The sequence below is a fragment of the Protomyctophum parallelum genome, assembly GCF_964188405.1.
Source record: "Protomyctophum parallelum genome assembly, chromosome: 4".
NCBI lineage: Eukaryota > Metazoa > Chordata > Actinopteri > Myctophiformes > Myctophidae > Protomyctophum > Protomyctophum parallelum.
In genome coordinates, this window is record NC_139700.1 from 20,449,836 (window position 1) to 20,465,392 (window position 15,557).

The 15,557-nt window shown below is 41.8% G+C and overlaps 3 protein-coding genes across 4 annotated transcripts in view; 1 reads left to right on the forward strand and 2 right to left on the reverse strand.

The window, feature by feature from the left end:
* tmem266 (transmembrane protein 266) overlaps positions 1-522 on the reverse strand; it is a gene marked incomplete at its 5' end in the record, with an annotated part of 78,353 nt that extends 77,831 nt beyond the window's left edge. The window contains 2 exons of the mRNA XM_083762717.1: positions 79-106; positions 447-522. Of these exons, the coding sequence (XP_083618843.1) occupies positions 79-106; positions 447-522 (104 nt within the window). The remainder of the gene's footprint in view (positions 1-78; positions 107-446) is intronic.
* Positions 523-8,176: 7,654 nt separating this feature from the next.
* Positions 8,177-10,518, forward strand: nrg4 (neuregulin 4). Its single transcript, XM_083763653.1, has 5 exons — positions 8,177-8,236; positions 8,423-8,491; positions 9,155-9,251; positions 9,460-9,612; positions 9,804-10,518. The coding sequence occupies exons 2-5, from the start codon at positions 8,482-8,484 to the stop codon at positions 9,874-9,876; spliced, it is 333 nt and encodes a 110-aa protein (XP_083619779.1). The 5' UTR covers positions 8,177-8,236; positions 8,423-8,481; the 3' UTR covers positions 9,877-10,518.
* Positions 10,519-11,260: 742 nt separating this feature from the next.
* On the reverse strand, positions 11,261-15,298 carry lactb (lactamase, beta). 2 transcript variants are annotated; one of them, XM_083763648.1, is made up of 6 exons: positions 14,844-15,298; positions 13,544-13,610; positions 12,676-12,866; positions 12,274-12,577; positions 12,007-12,172; positions 11,261-11,929 (listed from the first exon to the last, which is right to left on the reverse strand). In XM_083763648.1, the coding sequence occupies exons 1-6, from the start codon at positions 15,288-15,290 to the stop codon at positions 11,404-11,406; spliced, it is 1,701 nt and encodes a 566-aa protein (XP_083619774.1). In that variant the 5' UTR covers positions 15,291-15,298; the 3' UTR covers positions 11,261-11,403. The 2 variants fall into 2 exon arrangements, with proteins under 2 accessions (XP_083619774.1, XP_083619773.1); XM_083763647.1 differs by having other exon boundaries at positions 13,544-13,640.
* Between the last annotated feature and the right edge of the window lie 259 nt (positions 15,299-15,557).

The window sequence follows — 15,557 nt, forward strand, 5'->3', positions numbered from 1 at the left end:
CAACACTTTTTTTCCTCTTGCAAATAGATCAATCAATCAATCAATCACACGCACAAACCTCTGTTCTTAGATACACACCTCTGGCTGGTGGTACAGCGAGCTGCGTCTTTAACACAAGACCACAGATGATTGCACAAATTCAAGTCCCCTTGCGCGATACACACACACACACACACACACACACACACACACACACACACACACACACACACACACACACACACACACACACACACACACACACACACACACACACACACACACACACACACACACACACACACACACACACACACACACCATTCTGCACCCCCCCCTACCCTACCCTACCCACCCTTCCCTTCCCTTCTCTTAGCCCTGACCGGGGCTGTCATCAGGATACAGGGTCTGTCTGGGGGGCCACACACAGAGTAATTATTAATAAGGGAAGATGACAAGTGAACAACCCTCCTGAATGCTAAGAGAGGCCAGCAGAGACATGGAGATGGCAGGCTGTCCTCCTCCTCCTCCGAAGAGAGGCATGCTGAGGCCACACCTCCCTACACCCCCTACCCCCGCAATCTTCATTCAAAGTCATTCACAGGAGAGTCACAGGGGAGTTACTAAACATGCAGGTGCTGTTTATATAAACACATCCTATATCACACAATGTAGCCCCTCGCTAAAGCATGTGTGAGTGGTAATAAATGGAGATTATACGATTTCACTTTCTCTTAGATATGGCATCTGACTTGCATCTGTTAGTGTGATACTTACTGGTGGTTGCTCATGTTGGATGCCCTGATGCTGGGAAGAAAACGTCCACACTAAACAACCCCTATCGTGAGTTATTTCACCACAGCAGAGACTTGGCTCCTATGGGGGAAAAAATAAAAAAAATACAAAGTCACGTCTGTGAAGAAAAGACAGCAATTACGGCAGCCAGTTGTATTTCAATATTAGTCAATTATATTTTCTGAGGGACCTTTGAGGTTCTGCTCAAATGAATGAATGCATTTCCGTTGAATTGTGGTTCTGTCACTTTTTTGGCAGTGAACATTAAATTGCTAAGGGTTTAATTAAAAATGTTCTGTGAATCAGAGGCTGAGAAACATCACACCTCTTGCATAACAAGTACACCAGGAAGCTGGCTTTTTGTGTCATAGGATAGAGAGCCATTGATGTCCAAGTCCGTTCAGTGAAAGCACACTCCAGCTGCTTTGCGGAGAACAGAAATGAGACCTCCAAACAGGAGAACCACAAACACATAACCGCCACCTTTAAGGGAGCGGTGTATCATTACACAAACGTAAACGTCATTAGTATATCGCAAACGAAGCCTTAGTGTGCAAGCACCACTTAGAAGGCAGTGCAAGTTGTCAGCAGCATTTGAATCGCAAGCCGCTATGCACAAGCAGCGCTGTAATTGTCATTTACACTAAGCATCATTTATACACTCCAATCCTCAATCAACATCTTAGCAGAGCACAGCAAGTTTGAAGTACACAGTATTGCAGGGACATATATTGGCTAATGTGTTAACACATATAAGTACAGGGAAACCTCTCATACGGTGAGTTGAGGAATCAGCATTCACAGCAATAACAGACCATAGCCGAATAATGTAGTATAGCACAGCAGATTAAATGCCACTTGAGATGAATCAATGCAGGTCATTCAAGGGCTGCAAAGTGATAGTGCATGACCACAGCCTCCACGAACATAGCTTTTAGCACAATGCCATAAATAAGTAACTTAACCACTTAAACTCTCTTTACTTAGTAAAGCGGACCGGAGTTATTGTACTGTACCTGTTCTCTACACCAAATTTCTTCGTATATATATGTTTGTCTAATGTCACCAGAATATGCATGCTGGGGTTCAAGTGGTTATACAATAGATCAGTTAATGTATGTGTGAGGTGAACGACTGTGAAATTGAGTGCACTGCGGAATCCTTGAGTGTTAATTTAACTCAGTCTGAGTGAAGAAATGGCCCCTTATTGTTCCATTCATGAGTCCTTACAGGTTGAGGCCTTTACAGACTCATCTCTACACTGCAAAATCCTGAGTGTTAATCTAACTCTCAAAGTGTAAAAATGTACCTATGTGCAAATTGTGAAGTTTGCATAATATACCATTTGCTTGCATTGGCTTGGGTTAAACACACTTAAGATGGAAATAATCAGATCTCAACATTATATATAGCATTCCAATAGCCACTTTTATACTGAGCAAGAGTGTAGCAATCTCCTCCACCTACAAAATATGAAGCAAGCTATTGCTGTAGCCAACCTATTGACACAAGTATGTATAGCCTATGTATTAGTCCAGTCCTCCCAATTCAGCCAGAAGAGGCATCAAGTTACATGCACCAAGCCAAATACAGTTCATATTGTCTAATACTATGCCCAGCTTTGGTTTCTCGTTCTAGTTAATGTGCACAAAATACAAATACAAGATGGGATGTAGACGGCAACATGACATTTATTGCTAACAACTAATGGAGGAGCTCGGATGGGAATTCAAGGCTAAAAGCCCAGAGCAACTGAACACCGTCGAGCTTCACGAAGCACACCTACCTTCTACATTGTGTAAAGTGTGGTCGTGACTCCTTTGCCCTCGTAGTGATGATGGCAACATCTCCCTCGTCGATGATGATCAGTGCATGGAAGCGATGCTCGGATGGTGCTGTGTGCAGGCTGCGATTCTCCTCATTTGCATTGGCCAAGCAGCAGCCGAATTGCCTCTTAACAGTGCAACACGAAAAAGCCCACTATCGACTGAAAGCACCATCCTTCAACAAGATTATCTATCATTGCATTATAACGACATCTTTGAAACTATAAGGATTGATGATGCCATGATGGCATAATACCCAACTCGCGCCTGTCCTGCTCGCGGGGCTTTCCCCACAATCACGCTAGGGACTCCATGTGCCCAGACCCAGTAATAATAATGCACTGACTGTATTGGAGGGTCACAAGCAGGCGCTGTCCAGGTGCTGAAACGGGGATTCCATTACCTACGGATGTGTGACGAGCACAACTCTCAAGGACAGCGGTATAGCCGAGATAAATCGAGGCGATCGGCTATACTAATCTTATATTGCTGTTGCTGCGAACCACGAAGAGCCTGCAGAGTGCAGACGTCCTCTTTTCATGCCACCCTATAGAAACGTCGACGTAAAAAAAAAAAGGAAAGGAGGGGATGAAAAACTGGACTCGCGAGTCGCGCTTCTCTTCACCTCTTGAGCTACAGTTCCATAGCTACAGCATATAAATATAGGCCGGCCTATACGTCGACGAAATAGGTTACATTCACTAGAGCAGTGTCTCTCAACCTTTTTTGTCCCGGGGCACACTTTTCATAGCCTAAAAATCTCGGGGCACACCTAGATATATGGTGTGTGTATATACTGTATATATAATATATGATATATATATATATATATATGAACCCAATATACTTTTAAAAACACACATGACAGCACTCGTCAAATTACTTTAAAGAGAAAGAAAAGGACAGAGACAGTGCCTCAGTTTCACCAATTTATTTTTGAAAACTCATACAAAATGTAGCACACACATGTTCAATTTGTCAATGCAAAGTAATACTTCTAAATAAAAAAAGGAGTTGTAAAAACAAGAACAAAAATCTTTTGCCACAATACAATGGTCTTAAACTTGAGCACTTTTGTACAAAGAAAATCGTAAAAAACAATTGATAAAAAGAAAAGTAAATATTTTTGACAAGTTCTGTCTTAGTGTGAACCTTGAGCTTGTTTTCCTGAACAAAGAGTTTTTATCCTGGCTGGATGCTGGACAAACAGACACGGAGCTCTTCATTTTCAAGTCAGGCTTGAAAAGCTAAGCTCACAGGTAGGTTGTGGAAAAGGGGAGCAGCACTGCCATTGCGCTGGCTGTGATGGCTGGATATTCTTTCAAGTATCAAGAGACTTGCCTGCTTCGTTGTGTCTTTCTCCTTTTTTTCTTTCAAGCTCACGAAAAAGTGTTTGTCCTTCGTAGCGAGTTCATCATGATTGGTATGAAGGTGGCGCTTTAGTTTACTCGGAACCATGCGCTGTTTGCAAGCTTGAATCCACAAACTATACACAGCGGAATCGGGTACGTTTTATCCCCAGTAAACGTGAATCCAAACTTCATGTAATCATCGCGGTACAGTCTGGCAGGGGCTTTCTTTGTAGGCGTTGCATTAGTAGCCGCCGTTGTTGCTGTGCCAGTGTGCCGTCGTCAGGTGGAGGTGACTCGGCGGCGCTGTGTGTGCTGCTGTCGGGTTCTGGTGGTGTCTTTCTGGAGGGAGCGAAATGTCTGTGCTGTGCCCCATTTATACAGTAAAGTTGCCAGGCGATTAACATTTCTATGGCCGATGGTCGTTAAGAGTGAAGAGTCTATTGTTCCGTCGTCATGTTGTTTTCGCATGTCTATTTAGACGTGTGACAACAACAACGACGCAACAATAGGACGCCTATCTATCGCTTTCGGGGGAGGGCTAGTGTTACTTTTGATCAAAATCTCGAGGCACACCTGGAGATTTCAAAGGCACAGTAAAGTGCCGCGGTACATAGGTTGAGAAACACTGCACTAGAGTATCCTTTGAAATGAACGAGTATTTATGAAAGAATATAACAAGATTGCCTATATTCTATCCGAATAATCCTAGCCTATATTGCTTCAATATGTAGCCAAACTGGATGCAATCTTACCTGGAGGGGAGAGAACAGATGGTGGAGGTGAACGGAACACTGCAAACAAATGCAAACAGTTTATTAAACAGAGACTGGAACATAACACTTACTATGATAATTCAACAAAGATCTCACAAGGAACTGAAAACAGGTGAGTATAAATACACACAGGGATAACAGGGCACAGGTGAACATAACTTAAAATCAAGACAGGGATTGGCTAAGAGACTAACAGAACACAGGTGGAGCAAACTAATAATCACAGGTGGTGAGACAAGGCAGGAAAACAGTAACAAGGCATACAGGAAACAATACTACAAAATAAAAGCACACAAGAACAGAAAACATTAAAAAAAACTAGGAACAAGGACCACTAGGGACCACGGATTGTGACACTAACAGGAGCCCACGTACAAGCCGGCTTCTTCGACTATGCATGCACCTCTTGGTACCACACAGCACCTCTAAAACAAGGCTCCAGACTTCCCAAAACAAACTGGTCAGGCTACTACTTGGCCTCACTCGCCGAACCCACCTCACCCCTGCCCACTTTGACAGGCTGGAATGGCTTAGGATTGACGACAGAGTACAGCATCTTGCAATGGGTCTGGTCAACAAGATTCGATACACATGCACCAAGATACCCATGTACCTGTCTAAATACTTCCTTAATGTCAACGAAGTCCACTGCACCCACAACACCAGAGGGAGTTCAACAAACCATAATGCAACCCAGATTCGGCACAAACAAGGGACTAAATTAATTTTGCTCCTGCCACCAAAATGTGGAACGTTCATTGTCATTGGCCCGGTTTCCCAAAGGACACCTCTTACACCATGGTGTAAGAGGCATGCTCAGTTGCCCTCTAGGCCGCACATGGAGCCTGTGTGCGGCCTAATTGGCTGCATGGCAGCCAATCAAACACTAACAAAACACTGTCAAACACAACAACATAGAAATACACAACCTAGACTAGATCATCATTGCGCACGTAAGGCCTCCTGCATGAATACACAAACCTGTTTCCCTAAAGCCTCTTTAGCCTACACACACCTGTCGACATATGGCAGTATTAAAACCATTCGCAGAGAAATGTGTCATCTCATTTAAATATAAAAACTTTTATAATAAATAAGGCCTACTTCAGCATCAAAGAAATTAAATTGAATTACACTTTTTTTAAGAGTGAAGAGAGCTTACTGTCAGCTGTCCAGCAGTCCAATTATTAAATTAAAAAGAATGGTAGACCTGAGGCCTGAGGCCTACCATACCAGGCATCAAGCCTGAGGCCTGGTATGGCCTAGAGGGCAACTGAGCATGTGCAACACCATACCTCTACACCATGGTGTAAGAGGTGTCCATTGGGAAACCGGGCCATTGTCATTAAGACATGCGAATCCCTTGACTCCTTCAAAATCGCTCTCAAAGGGCACCTACCGGCTGCTTTTTCCCCTCACTGTATTTTATTTCCCTTATTACTTCCTTTATGATGATTTCCTGTTTTTGTCTATAATAAGTGTATATGTCTCTAAATGTTATGATGAATTGAAAATGGTGGACCCTATTGTAAACAAATGTAACACTTTATGGTGTCCACAGTTAACAGTTTTTGTTTTGAGTTGTGCTTGAAATATACTGTAAATTAAAATCCCATTTGAAGAGATATGCCATGCAGGGACCCCCATAAGAGAAGATTTGTACGGCTCTAGCAGTAATTATCATCCCGTTACATTTCAAGGACCCCCAGTTTGACATGCATTAGTCTACGGACCCCCATTTAATGGAATTTCTATAACTATATTCACTCTGAGACCCCAATATATAATCATAAAATCAATGTTAATTTAACTCTGAGAGTATACAAATGGAACCAAATGGACCCATAAGGGCCCATTTTGTTCCAAACTAGCTGGGGACCCCCTGGAACTCCCTCAAGGACCCCTGGGGGTCCCCGGATCCCACTTTGAGATCCACTGGCCTATTTAGTATAGGCATAACGGATACACATTAAAGTGGTAAATGTTTTACAATCATATTACTTGATCAGAGGCGTTTACGTTATGATCTCATATAATAACTAACTTGTGAGTTGCCCAAATTGCATGGCTATTACATGGCTTAGGGCCATTATTGTCTAATGGCTGCTAAGAATACAAATGAGTCAACTAACGGTTCTTGACCAAAAATAGTAATTACATGTCTGAATACCATTAGACTGTAAAAGTTCCCACGATTCCATTCATGCCTGAGCATTTAGGCACTGTGGTAACTCATGCCATAGCTCATACCTGTCTGTCAGCAAAAACAGAGAAGAATCTGAGTTTGTCTGCTTCCAAAAAATGCGGAAGTCTGACAAACAGGTGAGGTCATCACCACTATGGACCTCATTAAATTAAAGCATTTCAGCATGCACAAATCTACTTTGAGGCCAATGCTATTTCTCCCACAAAGGGCCATATTATTAACCTGACGCTGCCAGATCCAAGAAGCTTGCTACACAAATTTGTTTCACAGCTTATTGGGATCTGGGATCACGGAAGCAAATTCGATGACGGGGCTGTTCCTTTTTTTCAAGATACTTGGTAGATGATTGGATGGGACCGTCTGTCTATCACCGTGTGGGCGTGCAAACACAACCAATCATATTGACGTGTCTATATAGCTTCACATCCGGTTTCGCACATATCCCGCCCTTAGCTCACGCTGATTGGTTCGGTACGGAACGGATTTGTGTCAGCTCAACTCCCTGAGAGATCCCAGATGAGTGCTGTGTTGGAGAACATGGTTACCCAATACCGCCCCCATCTGGCAGCGTCAGGTTACCATATTATAGCCTATACAGCAAAACAAATCTTATTGCGAACGCAGTGATTGCGAATGCACTGAGCACTAACTATGAGACCCTGCAGATCATGTCTGTCTGTGTGTGTGTGTGTGTGTGTCCGTCTGTGTGTCTGTCCCGCTGTGACACCACCCGCCCGCCACCAGAGGGCGCAGCTGTAGCACACACACACACACACACACACACACACACACACACACACACACACACACACACACACACACACAGTAGAAAACTTAAAAAAAATTACTAACTAAAAAGAAGAAAAAAGTACGTAATTTATTCTAATTGTTGTTATTGCAATTTACGAGCTGCGTTCGCTTCACGCGTTTGCGCGTCTTACTTGTCTGTTATAGGGCCACATGTACTCTCAGTTTTAAATGAACATTCAGGATGTTACTGAGCATGATTATTATAATGCACATTCCTGCAAATGACTTGACACTTATTTTTAGCCACATAGTCACATATTGTATAATAGGCCTAAATTACACTTTCTTCCCAGATTAGTTCACAACAGTATCCTGGCATTTAGCATGTCATAAATTACAATGTGGACAAACAACATATTTCAGTTCTGTGGAACCCGCCCACATGACAGTGGCTATAGGCCTATAACAAAAAGCAGTTCTCAGTTATTTAGAGCATTCACTCTGACTCACCTTGGGAACTTGTACTAAACCGAAGCTATAGGGTTTCTTGAGCAGGTAAGGGGTTTACATTTTATTTAATTCAAAACATCTTCCTCATGTGAGACCTGAGACCTCATGGGGTGCAAAGAAATGGATCTAACACATTTATAACTGATAGTTTATGTTCAGTTGTTACCCTTGGAGGGTAACAACTGGAGATTGATCATTCTGACATTTTTGCCTCACATTATTTATCAACAGGTATTTATCAACACCGATTTTGGAATTTTAGCAGACGACAAGAACGAAGGGCATCCCAAATGATGGCAGGTATAGAGCAATTATGATTAGGAATTAAATCTCAACCTCCTGGTTTTGTACTAAGAAAAAAACTATGTTATGTAGTCTGATTTGTAATGGTTATTCTCCTACACCACAAGGAAATACAAGAACCTGTTCAGCTTGTGAAAAGCAGGGGGATATGAATGCCTTGCATAGCTTCTTTCCTGTAAATGTTAATTATGTCAAGTGGTGTAAAGTAACTACGTACATTTACTCAAGTATTGTACTTTAGTACTGTACTTTGAGGTATTTCTTTAAATTGACTGGAGTAGGCTATTTTACATTTTCAGTACTTTCACTTTCTACTCCGCTACATCTCAGAGGCAAATATGATACTTTTACTCTACTACAGTTACTTGAAAACTTTAGTTACTAGTTACTTTGAAGATTTTGATTATTATTACAAAACATACATTAAACACTTCAGCCCTATAGGCCTACATTTCGGCCAATAGACGAACTACAAGCTGGTATATCGGCTATTTTCAAAAGATTCTTATACATTTTAGACATTAGAAAACTACTTTTGTACGTTTACTCAAATACATTTTGAATTCTAGACTTTTATTTTTACATTGCAGTATTGATATTTTTACTTAAGTAAAATAATTGAGTACTTTTTCCACCACTGTTTGTGTCCATGTCCTGTAGATCACGGTCACCTTTGCAGTGAGCCTGAGTCCACCTACTGCATGAATGGAGGAACATGCTATAAAATACCTTCCATGCAGGACACACTCTCCTGTGTGTAAGTTTTCATACAAATTGCATTTTTACAGTATGGTCTGGAAGTAACTTGGGTGCATTATATACTGTAAAGTTTTCATAACATTCCATAAATCACAATTCCAGAACATTATACCATTCCAAGGTTTATGTGAGTGGTAAAGTTTCTATTCTATTCTTTTCTATACTGAGTTGAGTTGACAATGGACATGTTTGATCTTCTGCTATAGGTGCGGTGGCAACTATAAAGGCAGTAGGTGTGAGCAGTTCCAGCTCTTCAGCATTTCGAGCGATGCAGGGCAGACAGGACTAATTGCAGCCGTGGTCATTGTTGCTCTTCTCCTCTTAGTCGTGCTTGCAGTTGTTATCTACTACGTATGCAAGTAAGTAATCAATGCGTGTCGCATCACTCCTTTTGTCACTCACTAAAAATTGAAAATTTTCTCATCTGAAATTGGTTCAGGACGTTGATGATTACTATATTATTGTTATATTACTATTCTTATTGCACTCTGAAAGTCTGCCCATGATCTTATTCTGTCCAAGCCAATAGACATTGTTTGTCTCTTGACAGGATGCGGAAATCGAAGTCAGAGAGCCAACAAAGCAGTAAGCAAGAGTACTGGAGGGTAAAGCCAAGAGTATAACCACACGTCGATCTCATATTTATTGTTACGTTTTGGTCATGCACTGGATGGATGATGAAATCGCTCAGAATCTTTGGACTGAGCCACTCTATGGGACCTGATGCTGCTTAAAATGAAGCTATGAAGGACCAAATGGACTTAGGACATCTGTGTTTAACCATGCTGCAACCTGACCTTCTCCTGGCAAAAGCCAAAGTTGATGGACATCAGATTTATAGCTGAAAATTGATGGCACCTACAGTATAGACTTGTTTTTAATTTGACTATTAATGTTTCATTGTAGTTACACAGGAAAGAAAAGTCACATTTCAATGTGCTTTGTATAGCTTGCAATACATTTACAGAGCACACCTGGCCCATGTAAATGCTATTTTCTACTGTTTTTAATATCTGTAAATCACTTTAGTCAATGTTGAATGTATTATATTGAGATCACTAAATTATATTCATTAATACATACAATGTCATTATTTAAGCTATAAATAATTGAATTTTTGTTAAGTAATGTAATTTGTGTAAATACATGCAATAAATTTTATTTTCACATCCACACAAGTTATGCAAGGTGGGGTGCTCTTGTGGCTCATACTGTAACTGCAAGTCCTGGATTGGAATTTGGCAAAAATACAGGAGTTAAAGGGATATTTCACTTTCAAATATGTTTGGGGTCATTTTGACTTTACTCAGGCTTATGTGTTTCAAGTTATGTGTTACAAGTTTTTAAGTTGCTTGATTCAGTATTTTATCAGACATTCCTATACAAACCCATTATTAGTTCAAATTCAATTTTACCCAATGCATCATTGAAAAGCATTAGTAGGCCAATGTCAATCACCAGAACCATGGACACGTGTTTTTGATGAAACCATCACGTTAAAATAGATTTTGAAGTTACAATGTATTTATAAAGGGGGCATGTCTGATAAAATGAATATCAAATCAAATATCTAAATACTGAATCAAGCAACTTAAAAACTGTCTGGGGTGCAAACATGTTTGAAAGTGAAATATCTTTTTTATTGTCCATGTATAAAATAGTATTTAAGTCATTGTACACTGTAATGACTTGATCCTTGAGTGTCTCGTGCAACTTCACCAATAACAAAGTGCCAAACTAACAAAACATAGTAACAAGTATAAAATGCTTTAGTCCAATTCAAAAACGTGTCTGTAATGGAAAGTGAACTTGCCTCTGCTACATTGTAATTAGCAAACAAATTGTCATCTTATAATCAGTCAGTGGCCTTCCTTTGTTTGTAGAAATATGGTACACTGCTACCACCTAGTGGTAAAATAAGCTTCCAAGGCAGGGCTCAGTTCAGACTGCAACACATTCAAAGCCAGGTACCCTGGTTGCGAACAACAATAAAATAAATGTACAACATAACAGATCAAATTTATTAAATTTACCCACAGAAACATAAACAATTATAATTAAAATGGACATGCAAGTGTCTTATTTGAAAATAAGTGTCTTATTTGAAAGTAATGTAATGTAAACATATTTGTATGGCAAACAACATCCTCTTACTGGCTTCTGGCTTTCTCAAATTCCTGTGCAATCTTCAGTGCCGTACTGTTCAGTCCAACAGACTGCATGTTTGTCATGATGGTCACTACTACTCCCTGTGGGATGGCTGGACACTGCCCGTGAGGCTGAATGGTCTCTTCACTGGGTAATACCAGGAGGACACTGCTAGCCCCGACAGCACCTCCTGTATGCGACACGTAGTGTCTACGACGCCTGCACTGGCCGTACTTCTGCAGGCTCTCAACCACAAGCCAGCCCTGGGCATACAGCCCTTCCTTATCCCAGCTGCCCTCCGTCCTGTCAACCGGGCTCCACAGATCCTGGACCGTCTGTGGTTTGAGGAAGCCAGGCAGGAAGCCTTTAGGGTCCTTGAGTTGGGCCAGTTGGTAGCTGTAGAGCAGAGCGTTACCAAACAGCAGCAGGTCCCCTGCTGTGGACAGAAAGCCACCTCCGGCCCATTTGTAGGAATTGTCCACGTATGGGCAGTTCACCACCCGCCCTTTCTTGTTGAGGTGATAAAACCTGAGAAAGAGCACAATCAGTAAAAAATATCCTCATAGAAACTCCCAAAATTGATTTAACTGTAGGTTACTGATTACCTTGAGCGGTGGTAAATAATTGGGTCATTCTCATCAAGCACAGTGTTGAGCATGCCTAATTCACGGAACATGTTCATCATATGATCCCGGAAGCGCTGGCCAGCAGCCCGCTCCACCACCGCACTGAGTAGAGTGAAGGCATGCGTGGAATACAGGAATGTGGTACCTGCATGTACAGTGATAAAAAGATAAAACCACTTTTAACAAAATGCTGGAGGGAAAGAAAATAAACGTTTTGCTTTTTGCTACAGCTGGTACTGCCATTACCAGGTTTGAAAATGAGTGGGTCGTCCTTGAACAAGTCCATGGCCTGAATGACACTGTCATAGCTGTCTTTTAGGTAGTACTCCTCCATCTCAAACTCCTTCTTCCTCTGAGATGGCTTGGCATCCTTGCTCTTGTCTTCTTGTTTGGGTTTATCTACGTTTTCCGCTGAGCACTTTTTCTCCGACGCCGGGGGTTTCAAAGGTCGCTTCGCCTTCTCCCTATCCTCCCGTATTTTCTTGGCATCTTTCTCATAGTGCCGTATGCCACTCAGGTGGGAGAGAATCATCCGTGAGGTTATCGTGACCTGAAAGACGGGAACAGAGGGAACTGAACTCAATATGGAGAGGAGTATGTTGAAGATGATTTAACTATGGCTCCTCGTGTTCATGCTGACTAACTTACATCTTCACCATCAAACTGTTTTTGGGGAAACTCTGGAACATAATGTTGGACTGGGACATCAAGATCTAGCTTGCCCTCCTCACACAGACGTGCTGCAGCTGTAGTTGTGAGGGGCTTACTGATGCTGGCTATTCGCATCACTGTATCTGGTCCACATTGAAGACGATTCTCCAAATCAGCATAACCAAGCCCTGTAAAATAGCACAGATTGAAAGGCATGACACACTGGGAGTGTAAAATAGACCTTCAATTTCTCTCCTTGTTCATTTTCTGCACCCGCTTTGGATGTTATCACCCGATAATCAACAGAATGTTTGTAATCAGCACCTTAGAAATACCCCCAGTATGTGATAATCAACATACTGGGAAATCCGGAACTGAAACTATGGGAGCGTTTGCTTTTTGTGTCAATGACGGAGGCACGCCGTGTCTGGTGGCCTTAAGCCACATGAGGCACCGCAGAGCGAGGCGCTAGCCGAGCGAGTCGTCGTGCCGAGCGTTGCGACAGCCACCAGACCCGACTCAGCACCGTCCGAGTCCCGATAGGCAGAGAATAGTAAATATTAGTAGCCCCTAGTTTCCATGCCCCGACAATAAGAGTTGGAAATGACACGTTCAGCAGGGGGAGTCCTTGACCAGGCTATGTCTGCACCACCCTGCATGCGTGCAGTCTGGGTGAAGCCAAACACCACAATGTCTAGTATGCCAGTATGGCCATATTAGCCATATTCCAACGTCCGTCCGGTTAACAGTTGATTTCGTACATTTAATACAGGGTTAAATTTGTTCAATTAAAGTTCACACGTATTCACACGTAGTTCACACGTTCATCGTATTCATTTATAATAGCATGCTGTATGCCACCAACCTTCACACCAGACTTTATTGCCATCAACTGACACTCCAACCACCAACCCTGGTGCCGCCACCTCATCCTGAAAACAGCAAGAGATCTGTGAAAACAGCTGGGCATGGGCAGGGGACAGTAGGGGAAATGACACAATGACATGTAGCCCCGTTTGAAACCATGGCTGCCAACACTCCTGGATGTGGTATCAAAGTCCCAAAATTCACCAGAACACAGGAACTCACATCTACGACTACCATATTAAAATGTTTCTGGGGGAGGACCCCCGGACCCCTTGGTCTCATAGAGAGATGTTCCCATAATGAATGGTTAATATTATTAAAGATGGGTCTTACATTGCTTCAGTCATCAAATCAATTTCTGTAGGCCATTTTGCGTATTAATGGCTGAATCCCATCATTTTCCAATGCTAATATCCTGTATAACATGTACAGTATATAACAACGCAATGACAGCCGTTTACAAAATGCTGTACTCCTGTACGTCCCCTCCAACTGTATATTTTAACAGTTTAAAATTTTTTTGACACTTGCTTTGGCAATGTAAACTTTCTCATGCCAATAAAGCTCATTTTAATTGAAATTGCTAGTAAAGAAAGCCTGATAAAAGTATCAAACTCCCAAAATTCAGCAGAACACAGGAAATTACTCCTGCATGATTCTTTATTTGGGGGTCCCAGATGACAGTAAAGTAACAAGAAAAAAAGGGGGGAATAAAAAAAGACCATTTAATACTGCATCAAAAGTAATCAACAAACTATGGGCTACTATAGGCCTACTGGTGGGGACATTTCAAAATGTGATTATTTTTGGGGGTCGTGGCCACGGTTGCCTGAAAAGGTTGAGAACCACTGATAGATGACATTTAGGCCAGGGGCAGGGGTCAGCAAAATTTGTTAGGAACCAAATGGACCCTCATGGGTCTCTAACTCTGAGAGTGTACGAATGGTTACAGAGTTGGTTGGTCTCAGAGTTAAATTAACATTGATTTTACCGTATAAATGAGGGTCCCAGACTCTCAGAGATATAAATTCCTAATAGCCTAATGCATGTCAAACTGATTGATTTGTTAACAGTTTGCAGAATTACAGTACATTTCAAGTACAACTCAAAAATACAAAAACGTCTAATTAAAATGGTTGATAATCACTGCTAGAGCGGTAAAACAATATTCTCAATATGGCATATCTTATCTGGCATATCTTAATTTCAAATGGGGGTCCGCGGGCTAATAAGTGTCAATGTAGGGGTCCTTGAGATGAAAACGTTTGAGAACTACTGATTTACTGGATGACACCCACCTTTATGCGTCCCAGAAGGTCTCTGCTGACTGCAATTGCAGCAAGGTATCGCTCGTTGCGATTGTCACGTACCTCCGCGTCGCACGAGCCGTTAGTTGCATCAGTGTGATATTTCAGTCCTAACGCTAAAGCAACCCCCGCACCAATGCCATACACCCAAAACCTGCATCTACTTCTTAAGGACCATGATGTACTACTACTTCTACTTGACCTTATTCTCCTGACGAACTGCTGCTGCTGGAGGAAGAAAATGCATGTCTGTTTATCTGACGACCGCGGTGTAAACAAAGTGAAACGACGCGCTGCGGTGAGCGGCGGGCAGTATTTACATCTGGTATAAAAACGATTTGGCAGAAACAATCTTGACATTGTAACAAATACTAAAAAGTAACAAATACTAAAAACTTTCACTGGCTGCTGGTGTTTACATTTAGCACAAATGAACATTTACTTCCTGTTTTAATTTTGTTTCCCCCTGTTCCAAATCCAGACAGAACTAATCGATTCACGATCCATAGGCTACTCTCTCTCTCTCTCTCTCTCTCTCTCTGTGTGTGTGTTTTGATTGATTGATTGATTTCATTGATTTATTAACAGTTTGCAGAATTACAGTACATACAGTACAAATGAACTCAATACAAAAACTGTTAACTGTGAGTGGACGACACCATAAACTCATAAAGCATTACACTTGTTTACAAGAGGGTCCACCGT

Coding starts and splice junctions, on each gene's coding strand:
- nrg4 (XM_083763653.1), top strand. Junction 9,252..9,459: donor CAGGACACACTCTCCTGTGT/GTAAGTTTTCAT, acceptor CTTCTGCTATAG/GTGCGGTGGCAACTATAAAG. Junction 9,613..9,803: donor GTTATCTACTACGTATGCAA/GTAAGTAATCAA, acceptor GTCTCTTGACAG/GATGCGGAAATCGAAGTCAG.
- lactb (XM_083763647.1), bottom strand. CDS start 15,290: ATGTTCATTTGTGCTAAATGTAAACACCAGCAGCCAGTGAAAGTTTTT. Junction 12,578..12,675: donor AACAGTTTGATGGTGAAGAT/GTAAGTTAGTCA, acceptor CCCGTCTTTCAG/GTCACGATAACCTCACGGAT. Junction 11,930..12,006: donor ATTATTTACCACCGCTCAAG/GTAATCAGTAAC, acceptor GCTCTTTCTCAG/GTTTTATCACCTCAACAAGA.